An 18979-nucleotide genomic window follows, 5' to 3' on the forward strand; every position below is an offset into this window, starting at 1 on the left:
AATAACACTGTTCTCAACGTGGTTCTGGACCTATCCTCTTTTCAGGCTTCTAAGGAGGGCCTATGTGTGGAGGATGGGAGGGTAGGGAAGCCTAATGCTATGGGGGTCAAGTGTGGTAGGGTGACTCCAAACATAGCTCACCAAGGGATGGGCATAACCAAAGTAAGGACTTTCATGGATTTAAATGTCTTAATGTTGTAACATGTTTCTATCGCCTACGTTAATTTTCGTAATGAGGCCAAGGCCACAAAATAAAGAAGAGTGATAGCCTAAACGATTAATTCATGACTACATTTATCTTATTTCTTCCTTCGTGGTCCTTCCTCAATTTTTATGTTCTTCTTTTCTTAGGTCTTGAAACTCTCTATGTCTCTCAAAGGGTGGGAAGTTAAAGAGGAGTGACAAGTGATTTGCGAAGCGAGCTGACGCGAATTAATCATTGAATAATGAATAAGACAATGGGTCAATAAGGGTTTTACACTGTTAAGGGATTATATTTCTAATGGTAATTATTTAGTGTTTAAATTTTAAGGGATTAATATGTTTAAACAAATATGGGTAAGAAACAGACACACAATACTAATTAATACATTAATGTATATTTATATATGTACTAAAAATAATATATGTTATAAAATTAAAATATAAAAGTTATTTTTAATAATTTACATAGAATATATTTTTTAAATTTAATGTCAAACTTTGTCGATTTTGATTTTGCCTTCATAAATTTTTGTTGAATTTCGTTAGAGTCAAATTCAAACACAAACATGAACCATGTGACTATGATTATAGGTAGTGAGGGAAGTACTACTAAATAGATGAAGTCTAATATAAGCATTTGACATGATTGATCTAGTTTTCCTACATTACTACCTAGGTGTAGAAGTTTGGCAACGCATAACAACATTATTGTCTCAAACAAAATATGCTAGGAGTTTTCTTGATAGGCTTGAAATGATATATTAGAAAATCTCGTCTATCTGTGGAGAAAGGGCTGAAACTTTCAACTAAGACTAATTTATAAGGTAGTTAAAGGGTCACAAGCAACAAGTGGGGAACTTAATATACCTTACAACCATTAAGCTTGATTTGAGTTGTAGTATGAGCTTCATCATGGAATTCGTGCTAGCATCTAAAGTAAAATAAATATTCGACTTTGAAAGAGTGTTGTAATATGTGAAAGGGACACTTGACTTTGGCATTTTGTATAATAGAAGCAAGGACCCTAGGCTATGTGTGTATACAAGTTCACATTTTGTAGGTTTTGTGGATGATAGAAAATCTACCCTTAGATAAAATCTAATATAAGCATTTGACATGATTGATCTATGTCTCCTACATTACTGCCTAGTCATAGAAGTTTGACAACATGTAGCAACATTATTGTCTCACAAACAAAATATGCTAGGAGTTTGCTTGATAGGTTTGAAATGATATCTTACAAAATCTTGTCCACACCTGCGGAGAAAGGGATGAAACTTTTAACCAAGACTGATTCTAAGGTACTTAATGAGTCATAGGCAACAATTGGGGAGCTTAATATACGTTACAACCATTAGGCTTGATTTGGGCTATAATATGAGGTTCATATTGGAATTCATGCTAGCATTTAAAGTATAATAATTATTGGACTGTGATAAAGAGTGTATTGAGATATGTGAAAGGGACACTTGACTTTGGCATTTTATACAGTAGAAGCAATGACCGTAGGCTATGTGTGTATACAAGTTCACATTGGGTAGGCTTTGTTGATGATACAAATTCTACCATTAAATATGTTTTAAGCCTTGGCACGAGTGTACTCACGTGGACTAGCAAGAAGCAACATTTAGTAGTCTTTTCATTGACTAAAGCATAGTATCAAGGAGTAGTGAAAGGAGCATGTGAGGCAATTTGGGTTGGGAGGATGCTTTCAAAATTCAGACATGAAGATGCAATAGACAAAGCCAAGGGGTTGTCAATGTAGTTAAAGAATCTAGTCTTCCACGAGCATACCAAGCATTTTGAAATACATTCACTTCATTAGACAACTTGTAGAAGATGGATCTATTGAACTACAATATATTCGCATAAATGACCAATTTGTAGACATTTCTAGCACATCTTTAGGTTCTTAAAAATATGTAAAATTTTGGTGAAGCTTGGTGTAGTTAGTAGATTGACCATTAAGGGAAGGTGTTAAAGTAATTGTTAGATTATAACAATGGTCAATTAGACATTAGACATAGGCCTTAATAAAGTTATGTTGATGTTAGGTTACATTAAGCCTTTGTCTTATGTCCCTTTAGTGTGTTTATTGGTCTATTCCACATTCATAAAGTGGATTGACTCAACTAGTAAGTAACCCTTTATAAGAAGGCTTTCACTTCTCATGTATATAATAAAATACAGAGAACACTCTAGAGTTATCTTGGTTTTTTGTATGTGTTCGATTTCTTTTTTATTATGATGAAAACTTGGGATATTGTATGGCTGAGAAATTATCAATACACAGGGACAACACCATTGAGGTGTTCAAAGAGAGCTAGAGGCCCCGAAACATAATTACAACACAATGAAATTCTTCCTGAAAAGAAACGAAAAAATGCCCTTTGTCAATTTTCAAGTGCTTAGACCATACTTTCTAGTTGTATCTTCCACTTCCTTAACCCATGCCTTAGTGATGGCCTTAGGAGGAATATGATGGAGGAAATACCTAAGAAGTGTATACCTTTTGAGTTGATCACAAACATCTAAGTAACATAAATATCCATAAGGATTTCATCTAGGTGTAAACCAATAATTTGTGTAACACCTTGAGTACAATTTTTTTCAGGGCCTTCGATAAAACCATTGTGCTCACAATTCATGGATGTATTGTTGTTATGGATGACAACAACTTTTAATGAAGAAAATGACTTGTCCTTAAGTATAGGGATGTCATAATAAACACATGAAGGTTTTATGACAAGCAGGAGTGGCGATAGTAATGAGCAAAGGAAGCATGGAAAGCTAAACGACACAAAACCTTTCAATTGCCTATTATTTTACAAGTAGGGATAAAGCAACTTCCTATTGAATATCTCATGGAGCCAAATAGAGTAATATAACACATTTCCTAATTTATCTATGAACTTCGATGTGTTTTTATGTGATATAATCTATTACTTACTTGGCTTTGAGATTAAGGAATTCATAGTGTCTCTCGCATTCTAAGATAGTCCCCATTGGTAGAATCTCCTTCATAAAGTAATAGAAATATCCATAAGGATTTCATCAAGGTGTAGACCCTTACCTTATGTAACACCTTGAGTACAAGCTTTTTGGGTTGCTTCAATAGAACCATTGTGCTCACAATTCATGGATGACAAAGAAAATGACTTGTACTTCAACCTAGGGGATGTCATAATAAGCACATTAAGCTTTTATGACAAGCGAGAGTGGTGATAGTGATGAGCAAAAGGAAGCATGCAACGCTAAGCTACATAAAGCCTTTTGGTTGCCTACTATTTTACAAGTAGGGATAAAGGAACTTCCTATTGAATGTCTCATGGATCCAAATAGAGTCATATAACACGTTTCCTAATTTACCTTTAAACTTTGATGTGTTTTTGTGATATAATCTATGACTTACTTGGCTTTGAGATTAAGGAATTCATAGTTTCTTGCATCTAAGATGTCCTCGTTAGTAGAATCTCCTTCATAAAGAAGGGATAGGGTTCTCATGTTCTCCTTGATCATGGTGAAAGGTGAAAACACTAAAGGTTTATAAGGAGTGAAAAATGAACTAGAGCAATGTGTCAATGTGTCAAGATTACTACATCGAAAGTTTACAATTTTTAAAGGTCTTAAATGGCAATGGTAGTAGAGGTGACTTTAAGGCTCGGAATGTGTTTATCATGGAACCAAACTACTGTCCAGTGAATAAGTGGTGGTGTGGAAAATCAACGAAGAGAGGAGGCACTTCTTATAGCTAATAAGTGTTGACCATGTATAATTTTGTGAATAGGGTAGTTTGTTCCATAGATTCCATGACTCGACTTATCTTTGTTTCATTGAATTGGTAGATGAATGAAAGCATCTAGCTAGAGAGGAAGTTATCATCAACAACAATTTAATGATTAGTTTGTGCTTTCATACAAGACGTTACTACACCATTAATTAGCTAAGCCATCCAATCTATTGAATAAACTCTAGGTATAGCTAAAGCAACTAAATTTTAACCCTTTTGTTTTTTGTTGCTTTTTTGATGGAGAAACTTATTTAACTAGATTGATAACAAAAGCTTTTAAAAGCATTTGATGATGGCCTACCTAAATAGTTTGTAATATTGATTTCAGGACAAGCCCATGCTTGGTTTCAAGAAGTGACGAACACAAATCATGGTCTTACTTGTTTGGAAACGTTGGTCACATTCAAGGATGCATTTGAAATATCCACACATTGATTAGTATTTGAAGGGAATTTAGTAGTTTCGGGGTGAGTGCTTTTAAGTTTATGGACCTAACTGTTATTCGTCACACTAAACATTTTACACGAGGCCAAGAAAGATCACAAATTGATTTGTTCATAACATGAACATTGCAACATGATTGGTATTGATTCACAAATACCAAATAATTAATATGTGGTTGTGCTTACCTTTCAATCTTTTGACCTTATGAACTTGACAATGTTTTTTTCCTCGGTAAGAGGGATTGTTGAAGAAAAAGGTACCAATGAGGTGTTTACTAGTGCATTTGCCTTTTTGCCTAGGAAAACACTTTATAACACCTTTTTAGCATGTGACTTTATGAGTTATATTAAAGTTATGTTATAAAGTCACTTTATGTGGTACTTTATGTACTAGGTACTTTTAATATTAAAGTCACTTTATAATTTTAAGTTGACTTTATGTGGAGAAAGGTACAAATATAAAGTTATAAAGTGGCTAGGGAGTCATTAATGAGGGGGGTCACATGAAAAGGGGTTCAAGTGAGGGAATGATCTCCACCATTGATCTGGAGGGTTGAGATCTAATCTCAGCCCTTGATTAAAAGGGTTAGGGTTCTCCTAACTAATGAAGCTAAAAAGGGAGGAAAAAGGCTTAGTGCCCATTATTCTACATGTGAAGTTTTGAAGGGAAGAGTTGGAGAGGAGTATGCTGTGAGAGAACAATGGTTGCTAGAAGGGAAATACATATTAGTTGTGAGAGAAATCACCTCAGGGCACGAGTTCCTAGCTGAGAGAAGACACATCATTGAACCTAGGATATGTAGTAGGCTCAACAAAAATTTTGGGTCGAGTTTGTGTGGAGCCTAGTTTCCAAGTTTAGCCCAAATTTCGGGCTGAGTTTCTAGGAATACCATGTCCGCAATTTTAAGGTGGTTTGGATTTGCAAAATTATGGAACTTCCAGCTCTAGTTTGGCAGTGAGTAACAGGTCGAAATGTAAGGAGACACAGTCAGTCTTATAAACTCGTTGTTTCAAAAGGAACACACATGCAATTAAAGCTTTAGGCACATGACACAAAACAAAGAGTGGTTTTGCCATGCTAGATGATAGTAAATGTCATCGGGTAAAGGTTACATTAGGAGATGATGGTACCCATGGTGAAAAGTTAGGAAAATGTTACTACGAGGATTGCTAATGGAAGAATCAAAGAAGTGCACAATATGTTGTATATACCAAATTTAAAGAAGAACCTATTACTTGGAAGCCAAATTGCAAACAATAGTATGAGGGTAAGTTTGATAAAGGCAAGTGCTTTAGAAGGGACAAGAAGTTTCCAAGAGAACTGACACTCAGTTCGTTATGCAACAGGTGGCCACCTACCTGTAAGGCGTTACACAGTGATGATGACGTAGAACAGAGGAATTCAAATGGACAGAGGCAAGAGAACCAGAGCACCGAGAAGCGGAAACGAACAGTTAGAAAGCAGATTGGTTTTAAAGCCACGAACTGATAGAAACAAAGCAAGCAGTGAGAAAAGCAAGTAAGAAAACTAAGAGCAGAGAATAGAGAAAGTAAGTCGAGCTGACCTGCAGAGCAAAGGAAGCATCGAGATAGAGCCAGAGAGAGTCAGAGAGTCTGTGTACTCCCGAGAAGGCATGAGAGGTTCAAGCGAACTCCTTGGCATAGGCTTGTCATGTATGAGTCTCAGATTGGGCTCATACTACTGTGACCAACAGTGGTCGAGTTTTAGTAAGGAGAGTCTGTGTACTCCAAAGACTTGGGGGATCCAAGTCCAATTCTACTAATTTATATCTGTTGAGTGAGACTCAAATTGAGCTCAATGTTGTAAAAATTCTGCTTTGAAAACATAATAGAGAGGCCACCATTGAAGGCTGGACCAGGAGACGTAGCCCAAGAGTATAGGGTGAACTCCTTATTAAACTTGTCGTGTTTACATGTTTGCCTGTTATGTTTTCTCTAACTGCTTCAGTGTCTATGTATTTCTCAATCTTATCGATCCATTGCATAAAGTAACATAGGCACATCCATGCACCTGAGTCTGTAATACCTTTAATTCTTTGTCCTGGAGAAATTCCAGATCACCACTTGTAGTTTATAGATAGGAAGCAATGTAAATAAGATAGGATGCATCAGACTAGAAAATAGCATCATGATAGAAGCATTAGAAGTAAGGGCTTGTGACATAAGAAGCAAAAAGAATGTCTGGAATAAATTCTACAATTTACAAAGAATGAGAGCTCTTGGAAACCTCTTTGAAATAAGAAAGAAGTAGAGATCGTCATCGACTGAGATCATCATACAAATAGTCAATAAGGAAACATCTGCCGAGTGAGGATATGAAAGATCCTCAAAGTTTCTTTGACGGAATCCTCATCAAAGGATTCACTGATCTAGAAAGAAAGCAAGAGTTTCATTAGGAAATCCAACTCGTAGGATTCAAGAGATGATGGTATGATGACATATCAGGAAAGCATGTCTAAAGGATAAAGTTCTTTCGTTCAAATGAAGTTGCTATAAGAAGTCTGGATGACCAAAAATAAAGATGAGGTATGTATGCTCACATAGATTATTATGGAAGTCGTGTCATATGGTTGCAGATAATATGGATCACTATTTCCATCTTGGGAAAAATGATCAAGAGAAAAAGGGATCTCCTCCTCCAGATTGCAGAAAAGGCATAAGTCACACTAGATGAAATTAACATAATATGTTATCATATGAATCATGAGGAAGTTGACTACAATTAAAGAACTCTGATTGGAAGCTCCTAGGAATGAAGTGTGTGAAAAGAAAGGAAGAGATTGTGAAAATATGCAACAAAGATAAAAGGCATGCAACATTCGAAGTCCAAGAAGATTTGCGTAGAATATCTCCCGGAGAGATATAAAGACTCTGATAGGAGTCAGAAAAAGATAAAGACCCTTGACAATGGATATCTGTGGGAGATGTGTCAATCTACATGCAGAATGCTGATGCCTGTAGGAACATGTCATGATGAAAGAACCATCACAAAGGTAATTTTGATTTAAGTGTTCATTTCTTATTTTTGAACTAATATCTGGATGGGCTTACGTAGGATTGCCAAAGGGAAGATCTGTGGATGACTTCCAAGAGGACCATATTGAAGGATGTAAGATCCTTTCGGAAAATATAGCATGAAAGCAAAATGACATGAAGCAAAGCCAGATGGAAATCTGATGGAGCACTTTCTGATAAAATGAGGACATGACTAACTCATGGATGAAAGTGATGGATGGTCTGTACCCTATGAAGAAGTCCTCAAATGATGAAGACTCCATGGCAAAAGAATTTGATGACATTGAAGAAAAGAGGAGCTCTTCAAGCAGCTGGTTGTTCTACATGAGGAGCTGTTGTAGGTTTCTAGTTAAGAGGGAGCCAGAAAAAGAAGTTTCTTACTTGAAAGAAACTTGAAAAATTCCAAAGCCAAGAGGGAGCTTAGGTACATTCCTTTTGTAGGAATGAGTACATGCCTTATTGGAATATGACCTCCTTATTTGAGAGGGAGAGATAGACATGACGTTCTGGTCTTCACCTGGGAAGACAAAATGGAGGATTGGGTAATCATTTGGCATTCGATGCTCTTTGAGGATGAGATAGGGCATCCAACAGATAGAGTAGTCGTGGAGTACCAATATTTTTTGAGGGTTGCGGAGTTCAAGATAAGAATAGTCCTCATGGAACACACCCTGAGTATCCAGGCCGGGATGTTCCAAGAGAGACAATGATGAGGGTGTCTATAAATCATTGGTCTTGTCAGCATTGAGCTGAGATCTTGTGGAGATAAGGAGCTGTTAGTTAAGGCCTTGTGTTGTGAATTAAAATTTATATAACTTAATTCATATATATATAATTAATTAATTAATTAACCAATCATTAAATAAATTTAATTAAAGATTGAAGTACTTAGTAATGAATGGACACCAGTCCCAAGGGACATGTCTTATGGGGTTCGTGGTCAGTCAACTCATATTAAAGGAGCACCACCACAAGAATGTAAATCATCATTCAATTAATAAAAATATATGTTTCATGTTACATTTCATTGTATATGTAAATTTAAGCCTGAGCGTTCAGTACAATTGTACCATTGGTATCAAAGCTCCAACGTTCTTCTCGCCTGACAGGGCACCGCGTCACCTGCTAGCTGTTGGACCTTCTCCCTACCACCATCCACCGCTGCGCATACTCTGTGGTATCCCCTCTACATCTGTTCCCTCGGACCATCGTGCCTCCCGCTGCGTCTTCCTCTCCTCCGTACCATCTCTGATTCCCACATCGGCTTCCCTGTCTCTGCGTCCACCCCTGCCATTCGCTGTCTCGTCGATGCTTCCCCGGTTCTCCGCATCTTCCGCCCACGTTCCTGGCTCCACCTGCTGTCATCCCTTAGTGCCTCCCCAATTGTTGACAAACCACGTCCGTGGCTGTTACAATGTCGCTCCATCGCCGTCAACAAGATTTGGTCCACCCCTCCGAACCCATTCACGCGATAGTTTAAACATCCCTGTCTCGTGCCCGACAAGTTCAAATAGATCCATCGCTGATTTGCTGAAGACGTGGCCTTGATTTGCACTCGGACCACCAAGGGTCGAGACATCGGTCAACGGACATGAATCGAGCAAGCGTTGAATCCGTCGGCCTCTTTTTTTTATAATTTTGATATTTATAAACCATATAGTAATTAAAAACTATATAGTATAATAACTATAATTTAATTAATTAATTAAAAAATTATTTAATTATATATATATATATATATATATATATATTAAAAAATCTACTAGGAAGAAGATGAACAAAATGGGGAGCAACAATAGCAATGACGAATTTAAAAGAATTCAAGAGGACCTCAATAAATTAAACAAGCGTTTGGATAACATAGAGAAGTCAGTTAGTAGACAGGATCAAATGGCTGAGGATATTTCATATTTAAAAGACGTGATAAGTCAGCATTTTGGGAAGACTAATCCACCCTTAGCCACACAGAGTCCCAAGACTTCGGAAGGCGAAAATTCTCCAGAACATGAGTTCCTAATGCACGAAAAGTCGCAAATACCGCAAATACACTTCGAAGGAAGCCAATATTATACCAAATTTTCCGAAAGGAACCATCTTAAAATTAAAAACGAATTACCTAAATATGATGGTAAGAACCATAAAGGCGCCATCATATGGGTAAATAAGATGGACACCATTTTTTTAGCAAACCCACCACTCGGTGAGCAAGAAAAGGTCATGACTGCATCCAACTACCTAGAGGCAAAAGCGTATGATTGGTTCCTGTGGTGGTCTTCTAAATGTATAGGTTGTTCGTTCAACTGGCAAAATTTAAAAAATGCCCTGCTGAAAAGGTTTCATGACAAGGAAGAGGATGATGTATACGAGAGATTCATTCACCTCAAACATAAAGGATCGGTGAGTGAATACACTCACGAATGGGAAGTGTTAGCAGTAAGGCAAAGAGGATTTTCAGATGAAGAGCTATTAAAAATGTATCGGCCTTAAAGATTATATTCGGGAAGAATTAAAATTACATAAACCCAAAACCATTGAGGATGCCAGACATGCAGCTATAATTATCGAACGGAAATATAAACTCCATAAGGCACCATATGCCAATAATGAGAAAACAAACAACTATTCAAAGGGAAGTCAGGTAAACCATCGTCAGAGAACACTAGCAAGTACGTTCCACCACCAATGCGCAATGAAGGAAAACAACAATCTAATGTTGAAAGAAAAAAGGATGGCAAATGCTGGAAATGCAGAGACAAGTATTATGCAAGACACAAATGCACAACGCAAAAACTTTACAACTGCGAAGCAAAACAAGAAGAAGAATCTTCAGAAGACAACTTTGATGAAGAAAACAATGAAGAAAATGAAAACCCTAATCCAGAATCAGAAGAGGATATGCCACGAATTTCTCTGGCAGCCATCACAAGGATAGCTCAACTGCAGACACTAAAGCTTAAAGGTCACATCAAGAAGAAAAACATTATCGTTCTAATAGACTCAGGGAGTATACACAAATTCGTAGATGTCAATGTTGCAAAAAGACTGAACATTTTTTGCTTACCCTATAGCAGATTTAAAAGTTATGGTAGCAGATGGGAAATGAATAGATGGAGTAGGTAAGTGCCATAAAGTTAAATTACAACTAAGTAAATACGAAATGGAGTCCAATTTTTATACAGTCCCCCTAGGAGGAGTAGACATCATTTTAGGGATACAATGGTTACAAACACTAGGCACGTATTCAACTAATCACCAAAAGCAGTTCATTAAATTCAAATGGGATGGAAGGAAGTATAAGTTGTTTGGGTTCCAAGCTCCACCCACTCAAGTCATCTCTGCTCAACAGATGAAAAAACTTATTCGCAAGGGAGCCCCAACATTTGTTGCACAATGTCAGCAGTTGGAGTTATTATCGATAGAAGGGACTCACCAGCCATCAGAAATTTCATCTTTGATCCAGAAATACAAGAAGGTTTTTCAAGATCTGCCAATGAAATTACCCCTTGAAAGGCAAATTGAACACATCATTGAAGTCAAACCAAACTCGACACCAGTAAACGTTAAACTGTATCATTATCCCCATCATCACAAATCAGAAATAGAACGATTGATACAATATCTGTTGAAGCATGGAATCATTATGAAAAGTAGAAGTCCTTACGCTGCACCTGTAGTATTGGTCAGAAAGAAGGATGGGTCCTTCCAATTATGTATAGATTACAGAGGGTTAAACAAATCACTATCAAACATAAGTTTTCGATTTCGTTCATTGATGAAATGCTAGATGAACTACACGGTGCAAAATATTTCTCAAAATTAGATCTAAGATCAGGGTACTACCAAATATGGGTAAGACTAGAAGACGTCGAAAAGACAACATTTAGAACTCATGAAGGGCACTATGAGTTCAAGGTTATGCCTTTTGGATTAACAAACGCGCCAGCCACTTTCCAAGCTACCATGAATGAACTCTTCCACCCATACTTGTGGAAGTTCGTGTTAGTCTTTTTTGACGATATCCTCGTTTATAGTAAGACATGGAAGGAACACCTCAAGCATCTGGACAAGATTTTTCAAAAAGAGAAACGGGAAGAGCTTGATCTCACCATTGCCTTTTTTTTTTTTTTCTATCAAAACATTCATATCCTTTAATGTTGCATGCTCACCTCTATTTATTGAGATGTGTCGAGCTCTAACTCATGGGTCTCCATCATGTTATGTGCCTCCTGGTTCAGAGAATCTTAGAACCACATTGTTGACGAAGGCAAAAAAAAGAGGTGCAAAAAATGCTTGAGCCTATTAAAGCATCATGGCCAACATCTGGGGTTAACATTGTTTTTGATGGATGGACAAATCCAACATGACACCCACTCATCAACTTCATGGTGTCTTCCTTGAATGGTCCAGTTTTCTGAAAGCAGTGGATACACTTGGAGAATACAAGGATGCACAATTTATTGGTGAGTTGTTTATTAAAGTTATTGAAGATGTAGGTGTTGATTCTTGTGTGCAAATCATTATAGATAATGCACCTGTTTGCAAGGCTGCTGGCATGATTGTGGAAGCTAAATATCCACAAGTGTTTTGGTCACCTTGCATTGTCCATTTATTGAACTTGGCACTGAAATCCATTGCTTTTGATGTGCTTTGGATTGGTAACATTATTGAGGATGCACGTCATATCCGTAACTTTGTGCAAAATCATACAAATGCCCTCACTATCTACAAGGAGTACAACAATCTATCATTGTTGAAGATTGCTGATACATGGTTTGCCTCTTCATTCATCATGTTGAAGAGGTTGAGGGAGGTCAAGACCGCTCTTGGGGCCATGGTTATTTCAGAGTTTTGGTCCTTTTGGAGAAAGACAAATCAACTAGCCTCTAAAAGAGTGAAGGACACAATGCTAGATGATGCTTGGTGGGAGAGGGTAGATCTAATTATTCAGATCATGGACCCTATCATTTCTTTGCTTCGATTTGCAGATACAGACAAACCCATCCTAGGAGAGGTTTATGAGGGATGGGATTCCATGATTGAGTCTGTGAGGAGCATTATTCTACAGTGAGTGCCTCGAATATGAGACATCACCAGAGGCCTTCTGTGGTACTATACAGGATATTATTGTCAGCAGATGGGACAAGAATTGCACACCTTTACATTGTTTGGCTCACTCATTGAACCCAAAATACTACAACCATGAGTGACTGAATGGTGGACCTTCCCGCAGATTCCCTCCTCACATGGATGGTGAAATTTCACAGGGGAGGAAAGATGCATTCAGGCGGGTTTTTCAGGATAGAGCATTGCTTGATGAGGTGGAGGATGCCTTTGCAGAGTTTTCCACTGGCACTGGTCAATTTGCACGATATGATGTGATTAGAGACAGGGGGGCTAAGAAGCCCTATTCTTGGTGGGCAAATCATGGGGCAACAAGCCCTCCTCTATAGCAGTTAGCCATGAGGCTCCTCTCTTAGGTGACTTCATCCTCTTGTTGCGAGAGGAATTGGAGCACATATGGGAATTTGTATAGTGTTAAGAAGAGCAGGCTTGAGCAGTCCAGGGTAGAGACAATGGTGTATGTGCACACCAACCTTCGTCTTATTTATAGGCAGAGGGAAGAGTGGTTGAAGGGAAAGACAAAGATGTGGGATGTCTTTTCTGATGATATGGGTTTGGACAACAGTGTTGAGTTGGCATTGGCCAACATGGATCTCAATGATCCAGTGCTAGAGCCTGTTAGATTTGATGATGGTGACACTGTAGAGGGGTCATCCTCCACACTAGCAGATGCAGAGACGACTATGGATACAGGGGAGGAGGAGGATGCAGAGGAGAGCAGTGGTGACCATGATGATGAGGACAGTGATGCTGATTCTGATGATGACTATGAGGATTGATGACTCATGAGTCATGGGCTACCTACTGCCTTGAGGCTTGTATACCTGTAGTTGTTTTGTATTTTCTATTTCTATTAGCCATTGGCATTGCACTACCTATGTAAGACATTTCGATTTTGATGACTTAATGAGAAAACTACATCTGTCAGTGTCTTTATCTTACTATCTTGTCTTTCTCCTATTGGATCATTGATGAATTGAATATGTATTATGATTTATGATTTATGAATTTAGAATTTATGATTCATTGATTTATCATTTATGTGACATGTATTTGAATTTTGTATGTACTATGCATGCTATAATGTTACTAACTTACTTTGTAAACAGTAAAACTTACATCTAGATGAAGATCTATGTTTGAAATCAATGAATTTGTATCATTAATGAGAATTTGTGTAAGAAATATCTAATTTTTAATATATATATATTTAATAAATTAATATATAACGTGTCCTGTTCTAGGGGATCAACATGTCCGAATCCGACATTTGAATCCTCATATCCGACAAATCCCGAATCCGTGTGTCAAGTTACTTAGCTTTTGACTCATATTTGCTTATTACATTGAGATTGGTTTGTTAGTTGGATAAGTGCTTTATCTGATGTAGTACACATTTGAGCTTATCTAATTCCTTCTCCTTTGAAGTGTGATGTCGATTTGTGAAAGAAAATGTTGATCCATGTTTTCTATATTTAGGTACTCCATAATGTACTAATACATATTTGTCTCCGACTCTGCACATTCTTGAGACATTATATCAACTTTAACATTGCCCCTTTAGGCTCAACATGTGCTGAAATTTTTCTTCTTAGGATTTGGTTGACTAAGTCAAGCCATTTGTTTTCTTGTTTCATGTGTTTGCTTGCCCTTCAGACAAAAAAGGGCTTCCTTTTAGGGTGGCATTTTCTTCTTAGTTATTTAATTTCTCATTTGGTGATTTCTTGTCATTATTATACACAATTTTGATGTTGAAGTATTGGTTACAAACCATTGGCAATTTGTGATTAAATTGGTCCTAGATCTCAATATTTCAATTTATTTAAATTTCAAATGGATGAATACAAATTATGACATATACCTTGGTGGACTTTCCTAAAATAACAGTATCGATATTTTAGTACCTTTCTTTAGTCCACTTTCAAGAAACGAAAGATCTCCATTTGTTCGTTAGCACTTTATCTCATACGATATTCTTTTTTGTATCTAATGTAGTTTTCTATACAGGGCACATGTTTATTTGGAGGGAAATTTGGAGACAAAAATTTTCAGTGATCCGATTACAGGTCTCGTTAAGCGTGTTAGGGAAATTGCCATTAGGCGAGGGGGTGAGTTGTTTATTTCTTGTTTGTACCTCCTTTTTGTGTTATTCAATAAGCATGTATTCTGACATTCCTAAAATACATGCAATGGTGATATTGAACCTAAGTTTTTTGAAGATACATTTGGCATAGTGTAGCAATGTTAGTCATCTACCTCCCATGCTTTTAGTTGAATGTTAAATATCTGGAGTGATTCCTATTTGCTTGTTGATTTTATCTTTTTTATTTAAATAGTTTTGGAAAATCTTTTTTTGTTGCTTAATTGGAACTTATATTATCCAGAAATAAAAAATATATGTATCTGGCACTTTTGTTGAAGGGCATCTGGATTTCATTCTCTGGCTATTATGAGCTAGGTTGAAGATCTGTAGACTAATTTAATTGTAAACTGAAATGAAACCAATTTTTAGAACCAGATGCCATATAGAACATATTGCTTTACCTCTCCTAACTTCTATAAGGCGGAAAATGAAAATAGAAATAGGAAACAAGTCTTCTTCAGGTTCTAAATTTTTTGTTGCCTTCCATTGAGTAAGCTTGATTGCATTGCTTTAATCCTTTAATATGTTATTATTTGCCTCCTAGAATTAGACTTTTCTGATGATAGCGGAGGCGTTTGTTTTCTTTTTATGCATTTAAAGTTTCTGAGCTGATCATGGGTTTTCTCCATTATGCTGGTTTTTAGCTCATTGATTATGCTTTGGAGATGTGCATTTATTTATCCCTACTCTTCAAAATTATTGCTTTTTTTTCATGACGATTTGTGTAGAATGTCTTCATTTTGGATGTTCAATTTTGGGACTTGAATTGTCATGTAATTTAGAAATGCCAAAAGTTGAAGTCCGAGTAGATGACTTTGAATTTACTCATCTAGCTAATGAAGATGTTAGTTCCATTTAAGAGTGGATTACCATGTCATCCTAGAACATTGAAGTCAAAGTTCAAATGTTAAACTTTCAATTGACTCAACAAGTTGTTCAATAGTGTAATTCTAATTTGGAATCCATACTCACAACATCATTCAAGAACATTGGAGTTGAAGCCTGAGTACAAGAATTGTAATTGACTTAACAAATTGAGGAAAGGATGCTCCCATTCTAGAAAGTAAACCATCATGTCATTCTAAAACATCAATAATTGAAGGCCAAAGTACATGGCTTGGAGATGGGAAACCCAGGTTGAGGTTACTTTAGGACCCCCATTTTGTAACCCGTATTGTGGTACTATTTTTGAACTGGAAGGGTTGAAGCCTAAGTGGAAGATGTGATCAACTCGATGAAGCTATAGCACACAAATTTTGACTTTCTACTAGAAAGTTGGTACCCCTGCCATGGAACCACCATATCTTTTTGCAGCAGAAGTTGAAGTTCAAATATAAGACACAAAGTTGACTAAGAAAAGTGAGGAAGAGGAAACTCCAACTATAGAATCTTGACTCCCGTGTGATTCCCGGAAACTAGGAATTGAAACCCAAGTTCAAAGACTATAATGACATTTCGTAACAGTAGAAAATGAACTTACAAGACTCAAGGTAGACTTGGCAATCTAGGGAGATGATACTCCCTTTTTAGAACCTAGTTTACCATGTCATTCCTTATAGTGTTAGGTTGTAAAAACATCATTGTTAGGTTCATTTTATAAGTGTATTGCTTCTACTGCCCCTTGGCCTATTTCCTTGATGCGTCTTTAGTAGGATTTCAATTCTTAAACTTTCTTGGATTTGATTTGATGACTATTCTAGAGTAACACACGTGGTTGTTGTTTACACTATATTGGTGGAAGCCTTGCATCTTTAATGATAACTGCTAGCACTAACATTTCTAGTGCTTTTCATGTAACTGATAATTGCACATCCCTTTGCTAAGGTTATTATTCCTTGTGAACACATCCAGCTTTATTTACCTATTGTCGTGTCATAAAATTTTGAAGTGTTGCGGTCTCAAAGTTGTGGTTGATTCCTTTCTGGCAGAATTTACTATTTGATGATATTTGGATATCTAATTTGTTGGCCCTAATTTAGTTATCTATTTTATCCCTTGATTTGTAGATTTTCACTCCCTTCTTGTGATGCAAGAGTTGTGGTTGATTCCTTTTTGATATAATTTACTACTCTACATACCTTTTGATGCTGTGGATTCCTAATTTTTAGCCTTTATTTGGTTATCCATTTTATCTCATGATTTGAAGTCTTTTTCTTCCTTCTTGTGATCACAAAGTTGAGGTCGATTCAGTTTTGACGGACTTTAGGACTGCACATATCCATTGACAATATCTGGATATCTAATCTGGTATCCCTAATTTGGCAATCCATTTTTTCCCCTTATCTGTAGTTTTTTGCTAGATAAAGGAGCATGTCATCTTCCAGTAGCCCATTTACTATGAGATCTATGATCAGTATTATTACCCCTTTAAGGAGTTCCACAAATCTCTCTCAATCTTCTAGTACTTAGACCAATAATGGTTGGCCTTGTTCATGAGGGAGACTCTTGGACTTCGATCTCACCACTTCTTCCTCCCCTGCAACTTGATGCTACTAGGGTGATTACATCCTTCTTTCCGGCGCTTCTAGTGAACAAGGGCACTAAGAGTTAAACATCCAGCGACACCATAGTAGACACTGGATCTAGCAGACCTCTAGAGGCATTCCTTGTACACCATCAAGGCCCTTATAGAGTTGTCTGAGTCTGAGAGTCTAAAATAGTTTACAAGGCACTAACAGACATTACCAACAGATCCCAATAATGGATTGCATCATCTAGACAATGAGACACACAATAAACAAGCTCTTCCTGGGGTTTTGGGCAGCCATCTGTCAGGAGCATCTTTTCTACGGCCTCAGATGCCAAGGGAAATTCAGATAATGAGATTCTTGGCTTTGAGGAGTGAAGTTGTCTCTCTTTTTCATCCTCAGGTGACGACATTCAGAGGCATTTTGGTTCCCTTCCAAGTAACTCCCATGAGAGATGCTCCTCTTCTGAGGGTTTTGGTACTGAACATTGATATCATGTCTGTGGCTGCACTGCTGCTGCTTTTTATTCTGCTTTTTGATTTTAGACTCTAGATCTTAGATATTATAGGTTACATCTGCTTTTACGTTTCTTTTATAGGAATGGCCTTTGCACTCCCACTTTGCAATGATGCTGATGTTCTTAGAAAGTCTGATTGACCTATTTATGGTCAGTTGTTGGACAATAGTAAAATTATCATATCTTATCCTATACCTTGTAGCATAGCCAAATTCTGTCTATGTTGTGTGTACATAAATAATTGTGTTGTCTCTATTCAGCCAACATTTCAAGATTGTGAATCTTGTTAATAGGTCTTATGTTTCCCCGAGATTTTACTTCCAGTTGAAATAGCTTTGTATGAATTTGCCCAGTTTTGTAACATATGTTTACAGGATTCTATTTCATTCAGAGGATTTGATGAGATCTCCATTTGTTCTCTCTCAGGGATATCTACTAGAATTCCTTGGTAAAACGACAGTGGATGGATAGATGATTGCTGTTTTCCTTTTTTTTTTTTTATTTCAGATATGACGAGCTAGCCCAGTTTTAATTTATCAGGTTTACACATAAAATGTTTATTTTAGGATAACAACTAAGAAGAGTTAGCTTTTTAAATGATGGAGCATTTCAAAGGAAGTTCTGCATATTTTTGTTAGATATGGTCTAATTCATGCCTTTAGTCCAACTAGGTGTAGCTCTCTTGACAAAGAAATGTCTGTATTTACCTCATTCCTCCCCATTTAGGTCATTTTCTTCATCTTTTTTTATTCTCAATATTCTAAGCTATAATAGATTGGAAAATGTATTTACACTCTTTGGTTTAAGGGGTGATCTTTCTAGTCCTTTACTTCTTTCAAAAACTGGTGAATATCTCTTGCTAGTGCACATTCTTTGGGTCAAGTTTGGGAAACCTCTCAGATGAAGGTATTTTTTTGTTAAACCAATTTCCAGTTTTCCAGACAGGTTTTAACAATGATAAAAGCATTGTGGAGTGATGCCAAACTCTTGCACTTATTTGAGTTGGGAGCAATATTTCTAGTCATCTATTTCTTTCCAACATTGCTGAATAATCTGTCCTTCAATCTTTTCTAAGTGTACTTTCTTTATGAAACTTTCGCACTGAAGCGTTTTTTGGGTTAAACCAGCTTCCAATGTCTTCCAGACCCAGGCTTTACTCTATAATGATGGTAAAACCATTGTGATGTGGGTAAAACCATGATGGATAATGATGGTAAAACCATTGTGATGTGAGAAAAACCATGATGGATAATGATA

The 18979-nt window shown here is 36.9% G+C and overlaps 1 protein-coding gene across 1 annotated transcript in view; it reads left to right on the forward strand.

Moving 5' to 3' along the window:
- LOC149255491 (Nucleic acid-binding, OB-fold-like protein) overlaps window positions 1-18979 on the forward strand; it is a 43412-nt gene that overhangs the window by 9422 nt on the left and 15011 nt on the right. Inside the window, exon 4 of the mRNA XM_089460496.1 lies at window positions 14602-14702. Within this exon, the coding sequence (XP_089316622.1) occupies window positions 14602-14702 (101 nt within the window). The remainder of the gene's footprint in view (window positions 1-14601; window positions 14703-18979) is intronic.

The sequence above is a fragment of the Pinus tabuliformis genome, chromosome 7 (assembly GCF_031772625.1).
Source record: "Pinus tabuliformis cultivar Carrire ecotype Pingquan chromosome 7, CPIR1, whole genome shotgun sequence".
NCBI lineage: Eukaryota > Viridiplantae > Streptophyta > Pinopsida > Pinales > Pinaceae > Pinus > Pinus tabuliformis.